Genomic DNA, 18335 nt, shown 5'->3' on the forward strand with positions numbered 1-18335 from the left:
TCCATCTATTTCAAAATAATAGTCTCATTTTCATTTTTGGTAGCTACTTTCCCACATTTTTACAAAACTGTCCTCACTTTTTCACAATAATTACTTAAAGTAGTGACATTTTGGTCTTTTAAAAACACTTTTACACTCACGACATTATTATTCCTTGACTCTTGTGCCCATCCCAAATATCTCACTGTTTTGGGACGAAAAGAATATATAAAATCAATAGTATTGATTGATATTTGAAATACAAACCAAACACGGTATTTTGTCTTATCCTATCATTGTCTAGAAAAAAAAAAAAGAAAAATCTCAAATTAGAGAGAATATAGTTGAAAGTGGAATTCTAGAGAAAAAAAAAAAAGTGTTGTTGGCATTGAAGTATTCAAATTTCTACATTCATCGGAAATGTTATTGAAGAATGAAAAATTGAAAATCCAATCGGAATGTCAATTAGCTGGTAGACGATCTTAATACTCTATACTCTTTTGAACTAATAAGGAAATTATACACATTTATTATTTTCTATTTTTGTGCAAGACAGGTCAATAGTACAATTGGTAGAAAATGCCAAAATCAATTATTACAATATCTTTTATTTAGCAAAAATTCAAATCAAATCAGCCAAACCTATGAAATCATATATTTGAAAGGAAAAGAACCTAATAATAGGTAAGGCCATAATACCAAAATCAATATATATATATATATATATCTTAATGTCTTTTTTTTTTTTTCCCATTATTGTCGTGAAATAAATGAAACAATAATTAAATAACATATTAATGCAATTAATATAATATTAATGCAAAATATTCGTGTTACTCATTATTTATATGTATATATATATATTGTGTACAATTTACTCAACATGCTAAGTATGCAAAATGTTAGATGTGGATTTGATTTTTGAGCTTGAATTTTATAATAGTAAAAATTTGAATTTAAATATTTTGAATGTAAAATTACTTTTTAGTATAGTATAATTAATTAATAAAAAATAATTTTTTAATTTTATATTTTTTGAGAAAAAAAATTAAATAATGAAAATCTTGTGAGAAATTTATTAAATAAGACAGCTTACTGTTAGTAAGTGTGAATATTGGAAAGTATATTTTATGTATAGTAGGCAATTTTTGAAACAGTATTGATGCAAAATATTATTGTTACTATAAATTCATATGGTAATAATCACATTGATATATATATATATATATATATAGTGTAGCATTTTCAATTGTGTCAAATTTTCTGTTATACATTTGCAGCAATGGTATGATAATAAAATACCATTCTTTATCACAACTTATCTTTTGATTTCTAACATTATTTCTACAATTTTGCAAATGCTTCTCCATATTCGAACTAATTTTTTGTTTTTAATTTACATAAAAAAATATTTTTATTACCATAATTTTTTTATTTTTTATTTTTGAAATTTATTATATTGTTATTGTAGGGATTTATAGCGCACGTGTTAGTTTTGTCGATAGCTCTTGTTGCATCGGGCATTGCTGCCCGATGGACAACCTTACAAGATTATACTTCGGGGGAAAGCACATTCGATGTAACGGAGTATGGAGCTGTTGGAGATGAAGTTACAGATGATGTTAAGGTAAGTCTAGATTAATAATTCTTCCATGAGCTTTAATTTTTGCTAATTTATCGTGTCCTTGGTTATCCGTTTGATCGCAAAAATTATTGTTGTTCGTTTAGGGTTTTGAATCGGCGTGGAAAGCAGCGTGCCAAGCTGAATCGGACAATGTTACGATAATTGTACCTAGTAAAACATTTTTAGTGTCTCCCATCTCCTTCGAAGGCCCATGCCAATCACAAGCAATAACATTTCAGGTAATTTTATATATATGCGCGCAGTGGCGGAACTAGACTTGAATTAGATGAGGAGTTAATTTTTTTAATTTAAAAAAATAATACATTTTATTGTAAATATTAATTTTTCGTATTTTTTTTTTTAAAAAAAAACAGTACAATTTCTTATTAATAAAAAAAAAAAATCCTCACTTAAAAGTTTTTATTACTCCTATCGTCCAACTGTGTGTTCAAATATTTTGACATAATTTTTAATAAAAATGCATAATAATTATTACTTTTTTTCTTTTATAGTAAAACATACAACAAAATAATGTATTTTTTTGCTAAAAATAAAACAAGAATATTCTTTTTACGCCAAAAAAAAAATGTGAGGTATGCTTAGAGAAACTTTTCCATGTATATAAATGAATTAATCCTAATGCGAGTAGATTGATGCAATTTTTTGTTAAAACCCTAATAGATCTTGGGAAAGATCGTAGCGCCTCCAAATGAAGAATGGAAGAATAAATCTAAAGATGTGTGGTTGAAATTCGAAAAGGTCGATGGTCTTATTGTTTCCGGGAATGGGAAAGGAACGATCGATGGTCGGGGAGAGTCATGGTGGGAAAAGGTTCGTTTTACAAATAAATTATGATTTGTAACTTATCTCCATTTTATTTACTTAGATACTTTTGGAATTTTTGTCATTATTCATCCATATTAATTATTTAAAAAAAATATTAATACCAAATATTTTTTTCTCTCAGATAAATTATACTTCTTTCGTCCGCCTCTAAGGGTTATATTTATTTTTTACATTATTTTACTTAATATTAAAAATATTATTATATTATTATATTTTTATTTTTGACAAAAATCCTTCTATTAGTATTATAATATACTGATGGAAGTATTTTTTCATTTTTTTAAAAAAAATTGTACTATGTTTTAATATAATAATTAATATTTAAATATCTGATACATAAAATATAAATGGGACCCTTAGAGCCGAACGAAGATAATATAAAATATTCAATATGTTACTCTTTTTAAAAATTTTCAAAATCTCTATCTAAAGAGAGCTAACCTTTGTATGTTTTCTAACATTTGATTTGTACCATGGTGACTAGGAATCTCCCGATAGTTCAAGGCCTTCGGTGAGTCTTAAGCCACATTATTGTATCGATCTTTTATTTGTTACATTAATCTTCGTATTTACAATGTAAATATAATAATTTTTTTTTTTTTTTTTTAGGCATTGCGATTTCAAAGTTGTGTAAACCTTCGAGTTGAAGGACTCAAGCATTTAAACAGCCCAAGAAACCATGTCTCGATTAAAGGCTGTCAAAATGGAAAATTTTCGGGCCTACACATGATGGCGCCGGAAGATAGTCCAAACACCGACGGCATAGACATCACCGATTCTGTCGGCATTAATGTTCATAACAACACAATGGAAACTGGTAACTTCGAATTTACATTAGTCATCAACTTAATTATACACAGATCGATATATATTTTTTTATTATTGAAGTGGATTGTCTTCGAAAATATAAGATATAAACATGTTATACCTATAAAACCAAAAATGATAAATTAAAAGATGTCACTTGGCGAATCAAAATTGTGTATATTTTTCCATATATATATATATATATATATATGTATTTATATAACTAGAATCAATCGATTTAATACATGACCGAGTTTAATATCTTGCTCATCGATGAAATGAAAGGGGATGATTGCATTGCTTTAAGTTCCGGAAGCTCAAATATCAACATATCAAACATACAATGTGGTCCGGGGCATGGAATAAGGTTTGAATCGTTTATTTTTTCTTGTCATGAAAACTAGAGTTGTTTAGATTAAAATTTTGGAAGTTTCGTACTATTTCAATTTTTTTCAAAAATATCACACCATTTTTTTTCTCATAAAATATTATATCAAATACTAACTTTTTACATTCCCAAAATTCCAAAACTCCCAAAATCTCTAGGTCTAAACAAATGTAATTTTATGCATCAAAATTCATATGCTCCCAATTAATTCATTCCTTTTACAGCATCGGGAGCTTAGGAAAAGGCGAACAATCCGAGGAAGTACACGATGTAATGGTGAATCACTGCATTTTTCATAAATCGACTAACGGAGTGAGGATCAAGACATGGGGGGTAAGAAATCAAGACTACCTTAAACTAGCCTAAATTTTACAATGCTAGTATTTTTTCGTACCTAACATAAATTTCGATGCTTGTTCTCGACATAGGGTGGCTCTGGATCTGCCAGAAACATCGTATTCTCCAACATAGTATTCGATCAAGCAAAGAACCCGATTATCATCGACCAACATTACTGCCCTCATGCGCAATGCCCTCCTACGGTACGATTGATGCTATTTTCTCATGCTCTACGATTTATTACAATTATGTTCGATCATTGATGTTTTCTTGATCATTTTACTTGTTAATTGACTATGTAGTATGCAAGACTGTCCCTATAGGTTTAAATTTTTAGGTGAAATTATCATAACATGGAATCAGAACGGAATGTCATGTATTAAATGACCATCTCACCTGATATATATGTAGTTTGTCCGTCTTATATAATTTGTCATTTCTATTTTTAAAAATATAATTATACACTTTAATTGCATTTTAAAATTTTAATTAAACTATTTAGTTATTTTGATAATTTATAATTATTTCTACTAATATACTTCTTAATTACTTACTAATTATACTTTACCTAAATTCTTATATCTACAGTAATACACCCAAGTTACATGGGACCGTGGGAGCATCATTTTAACATATCTTACTTAAAAGTTTAAATTTGTAAGGATATGTATCATTTATATGTTGTAATAATATTGCATCGACAGGAGTCGAATGTCAAGATTTTTAATGTGACATACTCGGGGCTTCGAGGGACAACGCTGAGTGACTATGCCATCGACTTCAACTGCAGTAGCACTGCTCCTTGTAAAGACATTGTACTGGAAAATGTCGAAATAATATCAGTCGGCGGAGAGGATCCCGGCGAAGTGTATTGCAAGCACGCCGACGTATTAGGAAAGGAAGGGCTGAGATGCCCTAGCTAGATGAGATGATGTTATACATATTTTATCAAACAATTAATATTCTTCATGTCGGAAAATAAAGGACTATTTAGCTGATCTAACGTTTGATTTGAGTAAGTTTGATGCTCTAAGTTAAATTTTCTGTGTGATTTTTAACTTGTACTTTCTTGTTCATATCATAAAATTATATATAAAAAAGTATCGTTGTACGTAAAATTTCATATAGTTGTATCCAATGTGTTACATTTTGCATTATGATTTTCTGATATGCATATTAATATTGACATTTAAATATTAAGCGCAATTTACACAAATTAAAATAATCTAATCTAATGTAAAACAATATAATCTAATCTAATAGATATAATCAAATATTTCTTCCGACCATCAATTTTATACCCAAATCCTTTGTAAATACCCCTTCGGTCCGCGAGTGAAGGAGTATAATCTAAACCAAACAAAAATTGAGTCAAAATTATATATATATATATATATATATATATATGGGTAAGTATTACCCTATGTTTAAATGAAATACATAAACTATTTCATGTTTTATTTAATTTATGTTATATGTTGGATAATCGGTTTGCAATCGATTATAATGCGACGGGTCGGTGTACCAAATTAATATAATTAATTTGGAAGAAATAAATAAATATTATTTATTGTGTATGAGGTTTGGTTAATATTTTGGCTATTTTGTCTGTCTCGAGACAAACCAATTTGTGCAACCCCAAATTAAACCCGGGTATATGGCCTAAGTCGCAATATTATTTGGATAAAATATTATCCGTTGGACAAATTTATTATAATCTCAAACGGAATGTTTGAAATTAGAATAAATTACGATCGTCACAAACGGAAGATTTGTAATTAGAATAAATTACGACTATTTCAAACGGAAGGTTTGAATTATATTAATTACATCGATAATTAAGGTCGTAATTAATCCCCTGCCATTTTAGCGGAGTGGAGACGCCTATATAAAGGGCTTCCCCTTCATTCTAATCGCCAACAACAATTCTCTTCTCCCTCTCTCCTCTCTTCTAGCTTTCCAGCAGCCCCCAGCACAGTTCCTCTCTCGTCTTTGTTCGCCGGAGCTCCAACGATTAGAAGTGTCACTCTCATTAGAGACGAAAACCGTTTTATCTTTGGGTTAGAACGTCATCCATCGAAGGCACTACCAAGGTGTATCTAATTTTCGGAAAGAGGATCCATCTTCGACTCGGTTTTACGTTTATTCTCGCAATACCTATATATTTCCAACATTATATTTATTAGTTTTAAATTAAAATATGCACAAAATATTATTTTCCTTTAAAGTTAATGTTTAATTATAAATGCACACTTAATTATACAAGTTCTATACAAATAAAATTAGTAAAATATCTTAAATGAAATCTTTTGAATAAAATAAATAACAAAATGATTGATCAAATGAATGGTTGATCAATTATTTTTATTTCTTTAATTCAAATAAAATTATTTAAAATATTTTACTTCTTGTATTTGCATAACTTGCATGTGTGTACATATTAAATATCAATTTTGAATTAAAAAAAAAAAGTATTTTATGTATACTATATTTTTACTTAAATGAAAGGGATTATTATGTAATTTATTCTATATTATTTATTTAAAAGATGAATAGAAATAGAATATTATAAATGAAAGAACATAGTTGAAATAAAAATAAAAATAGCACCACTATGATACAGGATGCCACTTGAAATATTATTATTATTATTATTCACAATTTTGGATGTGATACAATTTTTTTTTTTTTTATGGACAAATTTAGGAAACTTCTGCATTTTGAAAAAAAAAAAAAAAAAAAAAAAAAAAAAAAACAATAGTAAGCTATTTGTTGTTGCATTTCATAGAGTTTGAGAGTTGTATATAATTAATAATATATATAGTAAACTAAATATATAAAATATTTCAAACAATTCCTTCAAACTCAGTTAGTGATATGAACAATTTGATATTACTAAAAGAAATTGAAGATGACATAGGCGGAATAGTCCACCGAGTCAAATAGGGGCAAGCTAAAGCCTTAAAAGTATCGGAGTTAAAAACAAAAGTAGGACTTCCAATAGAATTAGAACCCATACATGGTACTAAATGGAATCAAGAGTCAAATGAAATCATACTCAAACAAAAGTAGAACTCTGAACAAAATTAGAATTAGAAACATATAAAGATGTGAATGGAACCAAAGTCGAAAACAAACAGAGGATTTCAACAAGAGTTAAGAGCGAATAGGGCTCTAAGTAGAATCACACCGGATGAATTATGAACGGAATCAAAGAAGTAAGTAGATAAGGTTTTGAATGGAATTATATTTGGAAACAAATATAAGATTTCACATTGAGAGACCTCTTGATATATTTCAGGTTGAGTGTACCTAATTAGAGCTGTGAATGAGCCAAAGTGAGCCGAAATTTTTATTTTTGATTTCACGTCGTTAAGAACTCGAGCTCGATCGTATTCATTCGTTAAGATTACGAACTAAAATTTTCGTTTAAACATGGCTTGTCTAGCAATTTCTGTGTTCGTGTTCAACTTGATTTGGCTAGTTTAGAGAATTTTTTATTTTATTTATTTTATTTATATTTAAATTTAAATTCAATTAATAATAATTATAATTTTTACTAATAAATTAAATAAAAGATAGAGTTAAGTATAATATTCATAAAGATATATATATTTATTTAATATAAAAATATTAATTTTATTTTTTAACAAATACGGTTAAACATTGCGAACAAGTTAGAGCTAGTTCGTGAACATAATAAGTCAAAATATATATTAGTGTTGGGCTCGTTTAACTTAGCAAACGAGTTTTTAACGAATCGAGCTTACGAATTGTTCGTTTGTTTTATTTTTTTAAACATACTCCGATAAACATGGCCTTAATACTATATTACATTTTGCGAAATTTCAAAGTTACGTATTATTAATAATAAAATCAAGAGTCTATAAATAAACATGATACATACTCGATAAATTCGATTAATTCAAATAATAAAAATATAATTTAATAGTTATAATAACGTAATAACCTAATCTAATTGACATAATCAAATAATAACAAATTTATCTACCGGGCTTTGATCAAATCATGACAATATAATCTAAATAATAATTTAAGTATCTGAAATATGTCAATAGTAATATAGCAAAAGTCACTATGTTAGATGTAACAATCAATGCCTTTTATTTGATGTTGTTTATAATCCCAACAAGTTTTATTGCCTTCTAGTTTATATAAATAAATAAATATATATATATATCACATGAATGCACTTCCCCAAATGCAATATAGTAAGTTAAAATGTTAAGTTACTATTCATACTACTAAGTGTGTTTGTTCAGGGATTTGGATTTTGAGTTGGGATTTGAATAGTAAAAATTTTGAATTTGAATAGTTATATGATGTGATATAAATAGATATTGATGCGATATTTTGAATGTAAAATTGATTTTTAATATAATATAAAAAATAAAAAATTAGTGTTTAATTTGATGCTTTTTAGAAGTAAAAATGAAATAAATAGTGGATTTAAGATCCAATTCCCAAACAAACACACCCATAACTGTCAATTTTGGAAATATATATTTATGTTTAGTGGGCAATTTATACTATAGTAATGTAAATTCTTATTGTTACTAATATTATCCACATATACATGGTAACAATACAATCATATTGAAATATATATATATATATATATCTATAGTGTAGCTTTTTCAATAAAAATACTGTGGTTGCAAAGCTTCTTCCTAGCTCCATATATTTACAGATATGGTATGACAACAAAATACCATTTTTGATCCCTACTTAACTATAGATTTCTAACATTACTTCCTACACTTTGCAAATACTTCTCTACTTCATTTAATTGTTATTTGAAATATTTTTAATATAAAATAGAATTTAAATTTGTTTTATTTATAGAAAAAAATATATTTTTTTTAATTTTATCTTTTTGTATTAATTCATTACATTGCTATTATAGGAGTTTATATTGAACGTGTTAGTTTTATCGATAGCTCTTGTCGGATCGGGCGCTGCTGCCTGGCGAACAACATTACAAGAGTATGTTTCAGAGGAAAGCACGTTCGATGTCACGAAGTTTGGAGCCGTCGGAGATGGAGTTAAAGATGATGTCAAGGTAAGTCTAGATTAATAATTCTTCCATGACCTTGAATTTTTGCTAATTTATCTGTGTTCTTAATTATCCGTTTGATCGCAAAAATGTTGTCCGTTTAGGGTTTTGAATCGGCATGGGCAGCAGCATGCCAAGCTGGATCGGACAATGTGACGGTAATTGTACCTAGTTACACATTTTTAGTGTCTCCCATCTCCTTCGGAGGCCCATGCAAATCGAAAACAGTCGTATTTCATGTAATTATATATATATATATATGTAGAGAAATTTTTCAATGTAAATGAATTTTAATTCCAATGTGAGTAAATTGATGCAATTTTTTGTAAAACCCTAATAGATTATGGGAAAGATCGTAGCGCCTCCGAAGGAAGCATGGAATGATACCTCTATACGAGTGTGGTTGGAATTCGAACAGGTCGATGGCCTCGTTGTCTCCGGGAATGGGAAAGGAACGATCGATGGCCGGGGAGAGACTTGGTGGCAAAAGGTTGGTTTACAAATAAATTATGATTTGTAACTTATCTCAACTTTATTTACACAGATATTTTTAGAACTTTTGGCGGTATTTATCAGTAATAATTTTTTCAAAACATCATATTAAATATTTTTTTTTTCTCAAAAAATATCATATTTAATACTTTCTCCATCCGGAAAATTTAACTCATTTGGGCTCGGTATGCGGATTAAGAAAAATAAATTTTTTATTAAAAAAAAGTAGAAAAAAATTAAAAAAGTAGTTTGGTGGGTATTTTGAAATTTTAATTAAAGGTAAAAATAAGGGAGAGATAATGTAATTAAGCTAATGGTATTTATTGTAAATAAGTGTTGCATAAAAGGTAATAATTAAATTTGACTTTTTTACTTTTTTAAATATAGTAACGGAGTAAATTTAACGGACAGACGAAAAAAAAATAGAATAAATTTGACGGACAGCAAGAGTAACTTTGTATTATTATTAAAAATTTTCAAATTTTTCATCTATATAGAGCTAATCTTTCTATATTTTCTAACATTTGATTTGTACTATATTTTCTAGGGGTGTCCCGACGGTTCAAGGCCTACGGTAAGCCTTAACCCGTGGTTTATTGTTACGATCTTTTATTTGTTACATTAATCTTTGTGCCTACAACGTAATTTTTTTTTTTTTTTAGGCATTGCAATTTCTAAGTTGTGTCAACTTTCAAGTTGAAGGACTCAACCATGTAAACAGCCCAAGAAACCATGTCTCGATAGATGACTGCCAAAAGGGAGAATTATTGGGCCTACACATGACGGCGCCGGAAGATAGTCCCAACACCGACGGCATAGACATCAGCTATTCTGTCGGCATTTATATTCATAACAACACAATGGAAACCGGTAAATATATATTCGAATTTACATTCGCCTTTGTACTAATTATACCTGGATCAATATATATATATAACCGAGTTTAATAATATCTTGTATGTTGATAAATGAAAGGGGATGATTGCATAGCTTTAAATTCCGGAAGCTCGAATATCAACATATCGGACATACAATGTAGTCCGGGGCACGGAATAAGGTTCGAACCATTTCTTGTTATTATCGAAATCTCAAATGTGTATCTATGCATCAAAATTTATAGGCAAAATTGCTTCTAACAAACTTTGGGTGTGTTTGTTTGAAGGATTATAAGAGATTTGTATTATTCATACTAATTTTTTCTTTCAAAAATATCAAATAAGACATTTATTTTTTATTTTTTATATTATTCTAAAAATAATTTTACGCAGTCCAAAATCTAAATTCCTGAAGAAACACAATGGACTTTAAAATATGCACCATCCTCTCTTATAATTTATAAATTTAAAAAGATTTTCTCGTATTTTAAAAAATATTATTTGAAAAAATTGCATAAAATTCCAAAAAACAAATTGTGTAATAATTTTTCAAATCAAAAGTGGGTTATAAGCATGAAATTAACATGTTTCAAATTAATCCATTTTTCTTACAGCATCGGGAGCTTAGAGAAAAACGGACAAACCGAGGAAGTACATGAAGTAACTGTGAATCACTGCACTTTTCATAGATCGGAAAATGGAGTGAGGATCAAGACATGGGAGGTAAGAAATCAAGACAACCTTAAACTAGCCTAAAATTTACAAAGGCTCCTATTTTTCGTGCCAAACTTAAATTACTATGGATGCTTGTTCCCGACATAGGGTGGCTTTGGATCTGCCAGAAACATCGTATTCTCCAACATAGAATTCGATCAAGTGAAGAACCCTATTATCATGGAGCAACATTACTGCCCTAATGAGCAATGCCCTTCTATCGTACGATGATGCTATTTCATTTTTATTTTATTTGATCATTAAATTATTTTAATTTCTTGATCATTACACTGATCCGTTGTAATATTTTATCGACAGGAGTCCAATGTTAAGGTAATGAATGTGACATACTCGGGGCTTCGAGGGACAACAGTGAGTAACTACGCCACTGACTTCAACTGTAGTAGCACTGCTCCATGTAAGGACATTGTACTAGAAAATGTCGAAATAAAATCAGCCGGCCGAGAGCTGGCTCGGGCGCAAGTGTATTGCAACCACGCCAGCGTATCATCAATGGAAGGGCTGAGATGCCCTAGCCAGATGAGATGAGATTATCTAATAGTTTATCACACAATTAATATTATTCTTCATGTCGGAAAATAAGGTATTGATTATTAGTGCATCTAATTAATGTTTTATTTGAGTAAATTTGATGTTTTTTTTTTTTTTTTAATGATGTGAGAATCCGCAGCCGCTACCCGAAAGTACGCTGTCAAGTTATGGAAAGAGAAGAGAAGCAGAGAATTAAGAAGATTGAAGACTATGGTGATAATCTTTTTGCTATTGTATTTTATTTGGTTGATTTAAGTTTATTTTTCTTGGGCCAGCCCATTAGGTTGTCAGAGCTTGTTAGAGGTAGATTCTTTGTATATATCGTCTTCTTCCTTGGCTAATCAACAGTGAGATACACAGTAGTTGTATTTTCATTTTCTTCATGGTATCAGATCACTCAGGGCATTGGGATTACTGCTCTGCGATTAAAGGATCATTATTTCTCTTTATCTGATTGGGAGTTTTCAACCTTGAATCATGTCAATTGATTCTTCTACCTCTGATGTACAGAGCTTGAATGCAGCGGCTCAAGTGGTAACATCTATGGCACACTTGGAGTTGCATCCATCTGATCAACCTGGTATGAGCTTGATTACTACCCAGTTCAATGATACTAACTGCCTACTGTGGAGTAGGGGATAATGCGTGCCCTGATTGCAAAAGAAATAGGCCCATTATAACCTAACCCAATTTATCACCATCGTCTTCAATCTTCTTAATTCTCTGTTTTTCTTCTCTTTCCATAACTTGACATACGCATTGAGTAAATTTGATGTTTTAAGTAATTGTATGATATATGCAACGCTCGGAGAATTAAAATTTATTTATTTATTTATTTATTTTATTTTTGTTCTTCTAAAAATAGATGTCAATACAAAGGGATAAGAGGGAGGGGAAATAAACATGATGGGAATCCAATACGTCAAGAATTGAGAGCTTTGCCACTAGGTTTAACCATCATTCACATTTTTGGTTAATTAGTTTGTTCCAAAAATTAGTTTTATTTGTTTTTTTATGTAATAATTACTAAATAATCAAACAAATTAAAACTTAGTTAAATTTAATTAAGAAAATCGACACTTCTTCAACTTAATAAAATAAAGAACAAACCTAGCCAATAAAATCAAAAACCAACTAAGCCATTTTTTCCCTTCTTCTCCTTTTCGTTCATCCTTATTTCTTCCTCCTCGCATCCTCCATTTTTTTGTGTCGGTAAATTCAATATTTTGGTGAATACTTTAATCTAATTCCATATTTTACCCTAAATTTGTAAGAAATTTTCATTTAGGTCACCATCTTTAAATTGATCTTCTATTCATAAGCTATGTCTCTTCAGAGGAGAAATAGGCCTTTATGGAAAATTTTAGCCCACCGTGTTCATTTTTTTATTTTTTTTATGACGTGGGAATCGCAGCCGCTATTCGAAAGTGCGCACTGGATAAACCCCAACTGAACATAATACCCTGCAAACTAGGCCCGACAGAATATTAGTTTGGCCACTTATGAATCAATTACTTCTCTCGTAATTGAAGAGGTGACTTGCTCTGGGAGTAAGACCTGCGGATGGCGCCCTCTGGTAGTAGATGAGAAAGCTAGTGAGATGAAAACTAATAATTGAAAAATAAATTTAAATTAGGCTGATGATTCCAATGTTGAAACAAGAATTACTAGATAATTTGTGTAAGATGCATAATTTCCCAAGCTTATTTAAGGACTTTGACAATAAACACTAGTTAGAATTATACTAAAGACTTTTATTGTTGGAAATTTAATACTTCTATTAATAATGTTCTATAGATTTGCAAAATATTATTGTGAATTATACTTATGAAATTACGATCACAAACTTCGTTGAATGCTGAAAATGTGATATTGTGTGTATTTTCAGGTTGGGTGCTAAATATATGATGCTACTTGTATTTTGACGCTAATTGGATGCTGAAAATTTCATACTTTCTCACATGATTTTAAATGGAAAGAATGGATAGGAATTTGATGGGCCGCCTTAGAGTACTGATTTGACTAAATCAGCAAACTGAAAGAATTAGTAGATTATTACTTAATATATAGCATATCACTAAGTTAGTACATTAATTTAAAATAATTAGCAAATCTTCATAAGACATAATATATATTGTGTTATATAATATGGTATATGTTATGCGATGATTTGGTATTTTCTTTATGAACATTTTTTAATTTGATCAAATTTGTGTGAACCAAAATATATTTTGTAAAAATCAAAATATATTTTGCTATATATAATTATATAATATACTATTCAAATATGTATTATATTCTATATTAATATTTGTTATTTTCTTTATAAACATATATTAATTAGATCAAATTAACATCATGCTGATTTGACCCAATTAACAACGAAATTGATGATATTGTTGTTTGCAAATGAATTATATTATGAAAATTGAATATGGAGGGAAATTGAGAAACTTTTTAGAAAGAATTTTTGAATTAAATTTTATTTAAAGTATTGGAAATTACTATGTTATGAATTTATAACCCGGGTTGTTGCAATTTATTCGAACAATGTCTGATATATAAAAATACGAATGTAAATTAGCGGAATCGAATTCGAATAAAATCAAAATTAATAATATTGTAACGAAATGAAATTAAACTATTAATAAAGGCTTAAACGGATATTCTGGAAATCAAATCTAAAACCAAACAAACAGCCCAGGATTGAAAGACTTTATTCGAGCAATACATCCAATATAAAAATACAAAATATTAGCTAAATCAACATTCTAATAAAATCAAAATAATATTAAACCAAATCGAAATTAGAATTAAACTAATTAAACAAAGGCAAAATAATTTTAGAAATTTAGAAATCAAATACAAACAAACAGCCCTAATTGGAAATTAAAGAAAGGCATCCAGAGCCTTCCCTTTTCCTTCACATATTTTGATCACAATTTTTCTAAAATCGACGAATTCAATCGTGACCCACGATGGCAATATATATATCTATCGATATATATATATATATATGGAATTGAATTATTTTTTTAGATATTTATTTTAATAGATAGAGTATTTAAAAGTAAATAAATATTCCATATTTTATTTTATTTTATTTTTCATCCAATAAAAAGTAATCAAAATAATATTTCATTAAAAATATTATATCAATTAACTCAACTTAATAAAGTATTTAATTCAATATTTTTTTAAACTGCATGCAATAAAATAAAATAAAATAAATTTAACGATACGAAGAGAGTATTCGAAAAATATCCTTACTGGTAAAATATTATCAAATCATAGACAATGACAGAATCATGATTGATGGAAAGAAATTAATTTTCCAAATTTATAAAATACAATTGATTTAGATATACAAATAATATGTCTATTTGTTGTCAAACAAATTTATTTTCTGAAAATCATATTTTAAAAATATTATTAAATAATAAACTATAGCACTAACAATAGCCATATATTGTAAATATTTAAGTTTTTTTATATTTTGAAATAAAAAAAAATATTAATTTCTCATTAGAAAACACACCAAAAAAAATCACACGCGAGGTTTCTAGCAAGGTTTCTAGCAATTTTTTGTTCATACTAATTATACTTTTTCTATACTTACTATATATATATATATATATATATATTTGGAATGCAATTATATTGTTCTACATTTTGAAAAAATAAAAATATAATTTAAAATCCTTGAAGAATTGAAGTAATATGTTTAGAACTGTAGAATTGAAGTATCAATTTTTAATTCAAACTTTTAATTAAAAGAATGATCAATAATAAATTAACACATGATCTAATAAAATTTAAACTTAAATTAGAGAGAAAAAAAAAATTTTGTGTTTTTTAATAGTAAAATTTGATTTTAACGAGAAACAATACAACTAAACTTTAAAACTCTTGTATTGCATCGAACAAAAAATAAAACACAAGAACAGCAAAGCGAAGTTCGGCTCAGCCCCTGGCACAACCCTAGAACATATATCGGACGTGTGGAAAAGGAAACACAGGTACCAGCTCTACCTAGAACAGCCTCGACTAATCGATTTAAGTCCCACACACCAAACCCTACCACAATCAATCGCACAGTGAACCCTCGCCGATACACGAATGAAATCGCACAAATCTTTCACTCTTACCCGAGGAAACACTCGCCACAAACATAGAGTAAAACCCCACACAAACTCCTCAATCGATTGCACACAGTATTGAGAGGAAGAAGACGAAGAGCAGAAAAGAAAATTCGCGATCTGATGACTCGATGATTAATCAATTTAGAAAACAGCCCCTCGTACTAGATCTTCAACACTTACATTGGTTAGTGGATTGGGCCAAGGAATTGGACCATAGCTTCTCACATTGGGCTTTAATATACAAATGTCTCATTATAAATCATGGGCCAAAACCCAACAAACTCTCCACCTTTTTTGGCATGATAAAATGAGGGGCGCCTAAGGGATCATCATAGCCACATGTGCTAGAACACAAAGTTAGTATTTACTCAAAAAATCAAATACAAGAAACAACATACTAGCAAGCAGTAAACAACTAACCAGGATCGAAATTTCAAATTCTTAAGCATGAATCAAATTTCGAAACAGGCAAAGGCTTTGTCCCCATGTCAGCGGGGTTAAATTGTGAAGGTATCTTTTCAAGTTTTATAAAACATTTTGCAACTATATATCGAATAAAATGGAATATAACATCAATATGTTGGTTCTATCGTGAAAAACGGGGTTTTTGCATAATTGAATACCTGATTGACTGTTAGAAAATACCTGTACGAGAGGAACCGTTGATTTACACAATTGGTCATCGCGCTTGGTTGAAAAATCAGTGGCGCAAAACTACCGTACGCTGGATTATGACTGAACGCCTCTAAGTTAGAATTCGGGCTAGAAGCGACGCGTACGCCCGCTTGCCGACCCGCAGTAGGGGCCTTCTGGCCCCCAAGGGCACATGTCGTTGGCCAAGCCCCCGCGGTGGACAAGCCGCGTAGGCCGCCTTGAAGTACAATTCCCATCGAGCGGCGGGTAGAATCCTTTGCTAACGACTTAAATACGCGACGGGGTATTGTAAGCGGCAGAGTGGCCTTGCTGCCACGATCCGTTGAGATTCAGTCCTTCGCTTCGATTCATTAAAGAAGAATAAAACAAGGTGGCAGGGTTTGAAGGGAGGATTGTTGGGGTGCAAACCCAAGTCCCACATTGGGAGTTTGAAGAAAATTTTATACTTTATAAGTCTCAAGTGAACTTCACTAGTACGAGGTCTTTTGAAAAATATCCAAAAATAAATTCGTATGAGCTCAACCCAAAGCGGACAATATCATACTATTGTTAAGTGTATTTTGTGGTTTTAATCTTAAAATTCACACATTAAGCATCCATTTAGATAGAATTATTTTATGTGTTATAAAAAATAAAAATTAATATAATATTTTCTAAGGAGAAATAAAAACTTTGTTACTAAATAGTGTTAAAATTTTTAAAAATATCTATGTAAACAGGACAAAATATATTCACCTAATAATTAATATTACACTCATATATTTTCAACGTTTTCATTTTCTTCCGACATATTATTTGCGAGTTAACAATGTAGTCAGGAACATACTATATAATAATAATAATAATAATAATAATAATAATAATAATAATAATAATATAGTCAAAGATTCTTATCCAAAACAACATAGAAATACAAATAGAAAGATAACTAATCTCGCAAACATTATATACACAAAAATTAAAAAATGACATGACTATTTAATAATTAATAATATATTAATCAAATGAATAACATTATAATATAAATAATTAAATTAAAATTAAAATAATTAGTTAATCTAATTAAATTTTAGAAATTATAAATTATAATTTTTAAAAAATAATTAAAAAATATTTTTTAAAAAAAAAAAATGATATAAACTATTGAATAGAGATAAACAGAAATCATGACATAACTCCTACACTTTCAGATTTTGTCAGTTAATTTTTGTGGAGCTATTTGGTTAAGTCATAAATTTACTGAAAAACACCTGAAAGAATGATTGCAGGTAAATATAAATTATATCTCAAATTAATTTTTATTTTTAAAATTATAATTTTAAAATATATAAATTTTAAATTATATTCATATATATATATTTTAAATTCTTTCTCTTTTTATCTTTCTCTATATGTCATAATTTTATTGGTTAAAATAAAAAGAATAAGAGAATTTGGGGATAGAAATTTAGTGCAAACAACATAAACCCCTGTGGCTATACATGGTCTAAAACGTGCCGAAATCCAAAAAGGACTCAGAGCTTGCGTGTCAGGAATAACACAAGCCCCCGTCATCCCAACATCAATTCAATCTCCACCATTTACTGCACACATCAACGGTGCAGATCCATCCGGATCCAAGATCCCGTACTCTCCCAAAACCTACACAAAAATGAAACGACCGTACGTTATCCAAATAAGAATCTACTCAGCAGCAACGTGGGAGGTGACGTGTCCAAACCGAGTCAAACAGCACGTGACATCCTCAAGTTAGATAAACAATGCCGACTGCCCCCCCACCCCCACCCCCACCCCACCCTCCCCATATATATCTTCGATCCACCATCCTCTATATATATATAAACAA

The 18335-nt window shown here is 29.3% G+C and overlaps 1 protein-coding gene across 1 annotated transcript; it reads left to right on the forward strand.

Moving 5' to 3' along the window:
• The first annotated feature begins 399 nt into the window (after positions 1–399).
• Positions 400–12335, forward strand: LOC127254404 (polygalacturonase-like). The gene is made up of 20 exons (XM_051279495.1): positions 400–451; positions 1260–1264; positions 1451–1606; positions 1708–1842; positions 2285–2434; positions 3059–3266; positions 3542–3623; positions 3869–3977; positions 4073–4186; positions 4688–4870; positions 8911–9066; positions 9165–9299; positions 9401–9550; positions 10100–10126; positions 10215–10422; positions 10528–10609; positions 11042–11150; positions 11250–11363; positions 11460–11645; positions 12204–12335. The coding sequence occupies exons 1-20, from the start codon at positions 400–402 to the stop codon at positions 12333–12335; spliced, it is 2493 nt and encodes an 830-aa protein (XP_051135452.1).
• Positions 12336–18335: the final 6000 nt, after the last annotated feature.

This window comes from Andrographis paniculata, unplaced genomic scaffold, assembly GCF_009805555.1.
Source record: "Andrographis paniculata isolate CXL003 unplaced genomic scaffold, ASM980555v1 Contig52END, whole genome shotgun sequence".
NCBI lineage: Eukaryota > Viridiplantae > Streptophyta > Magnoliopsida > Lamiales > Acanthaceae > Andrographis > Andrographis paniculata.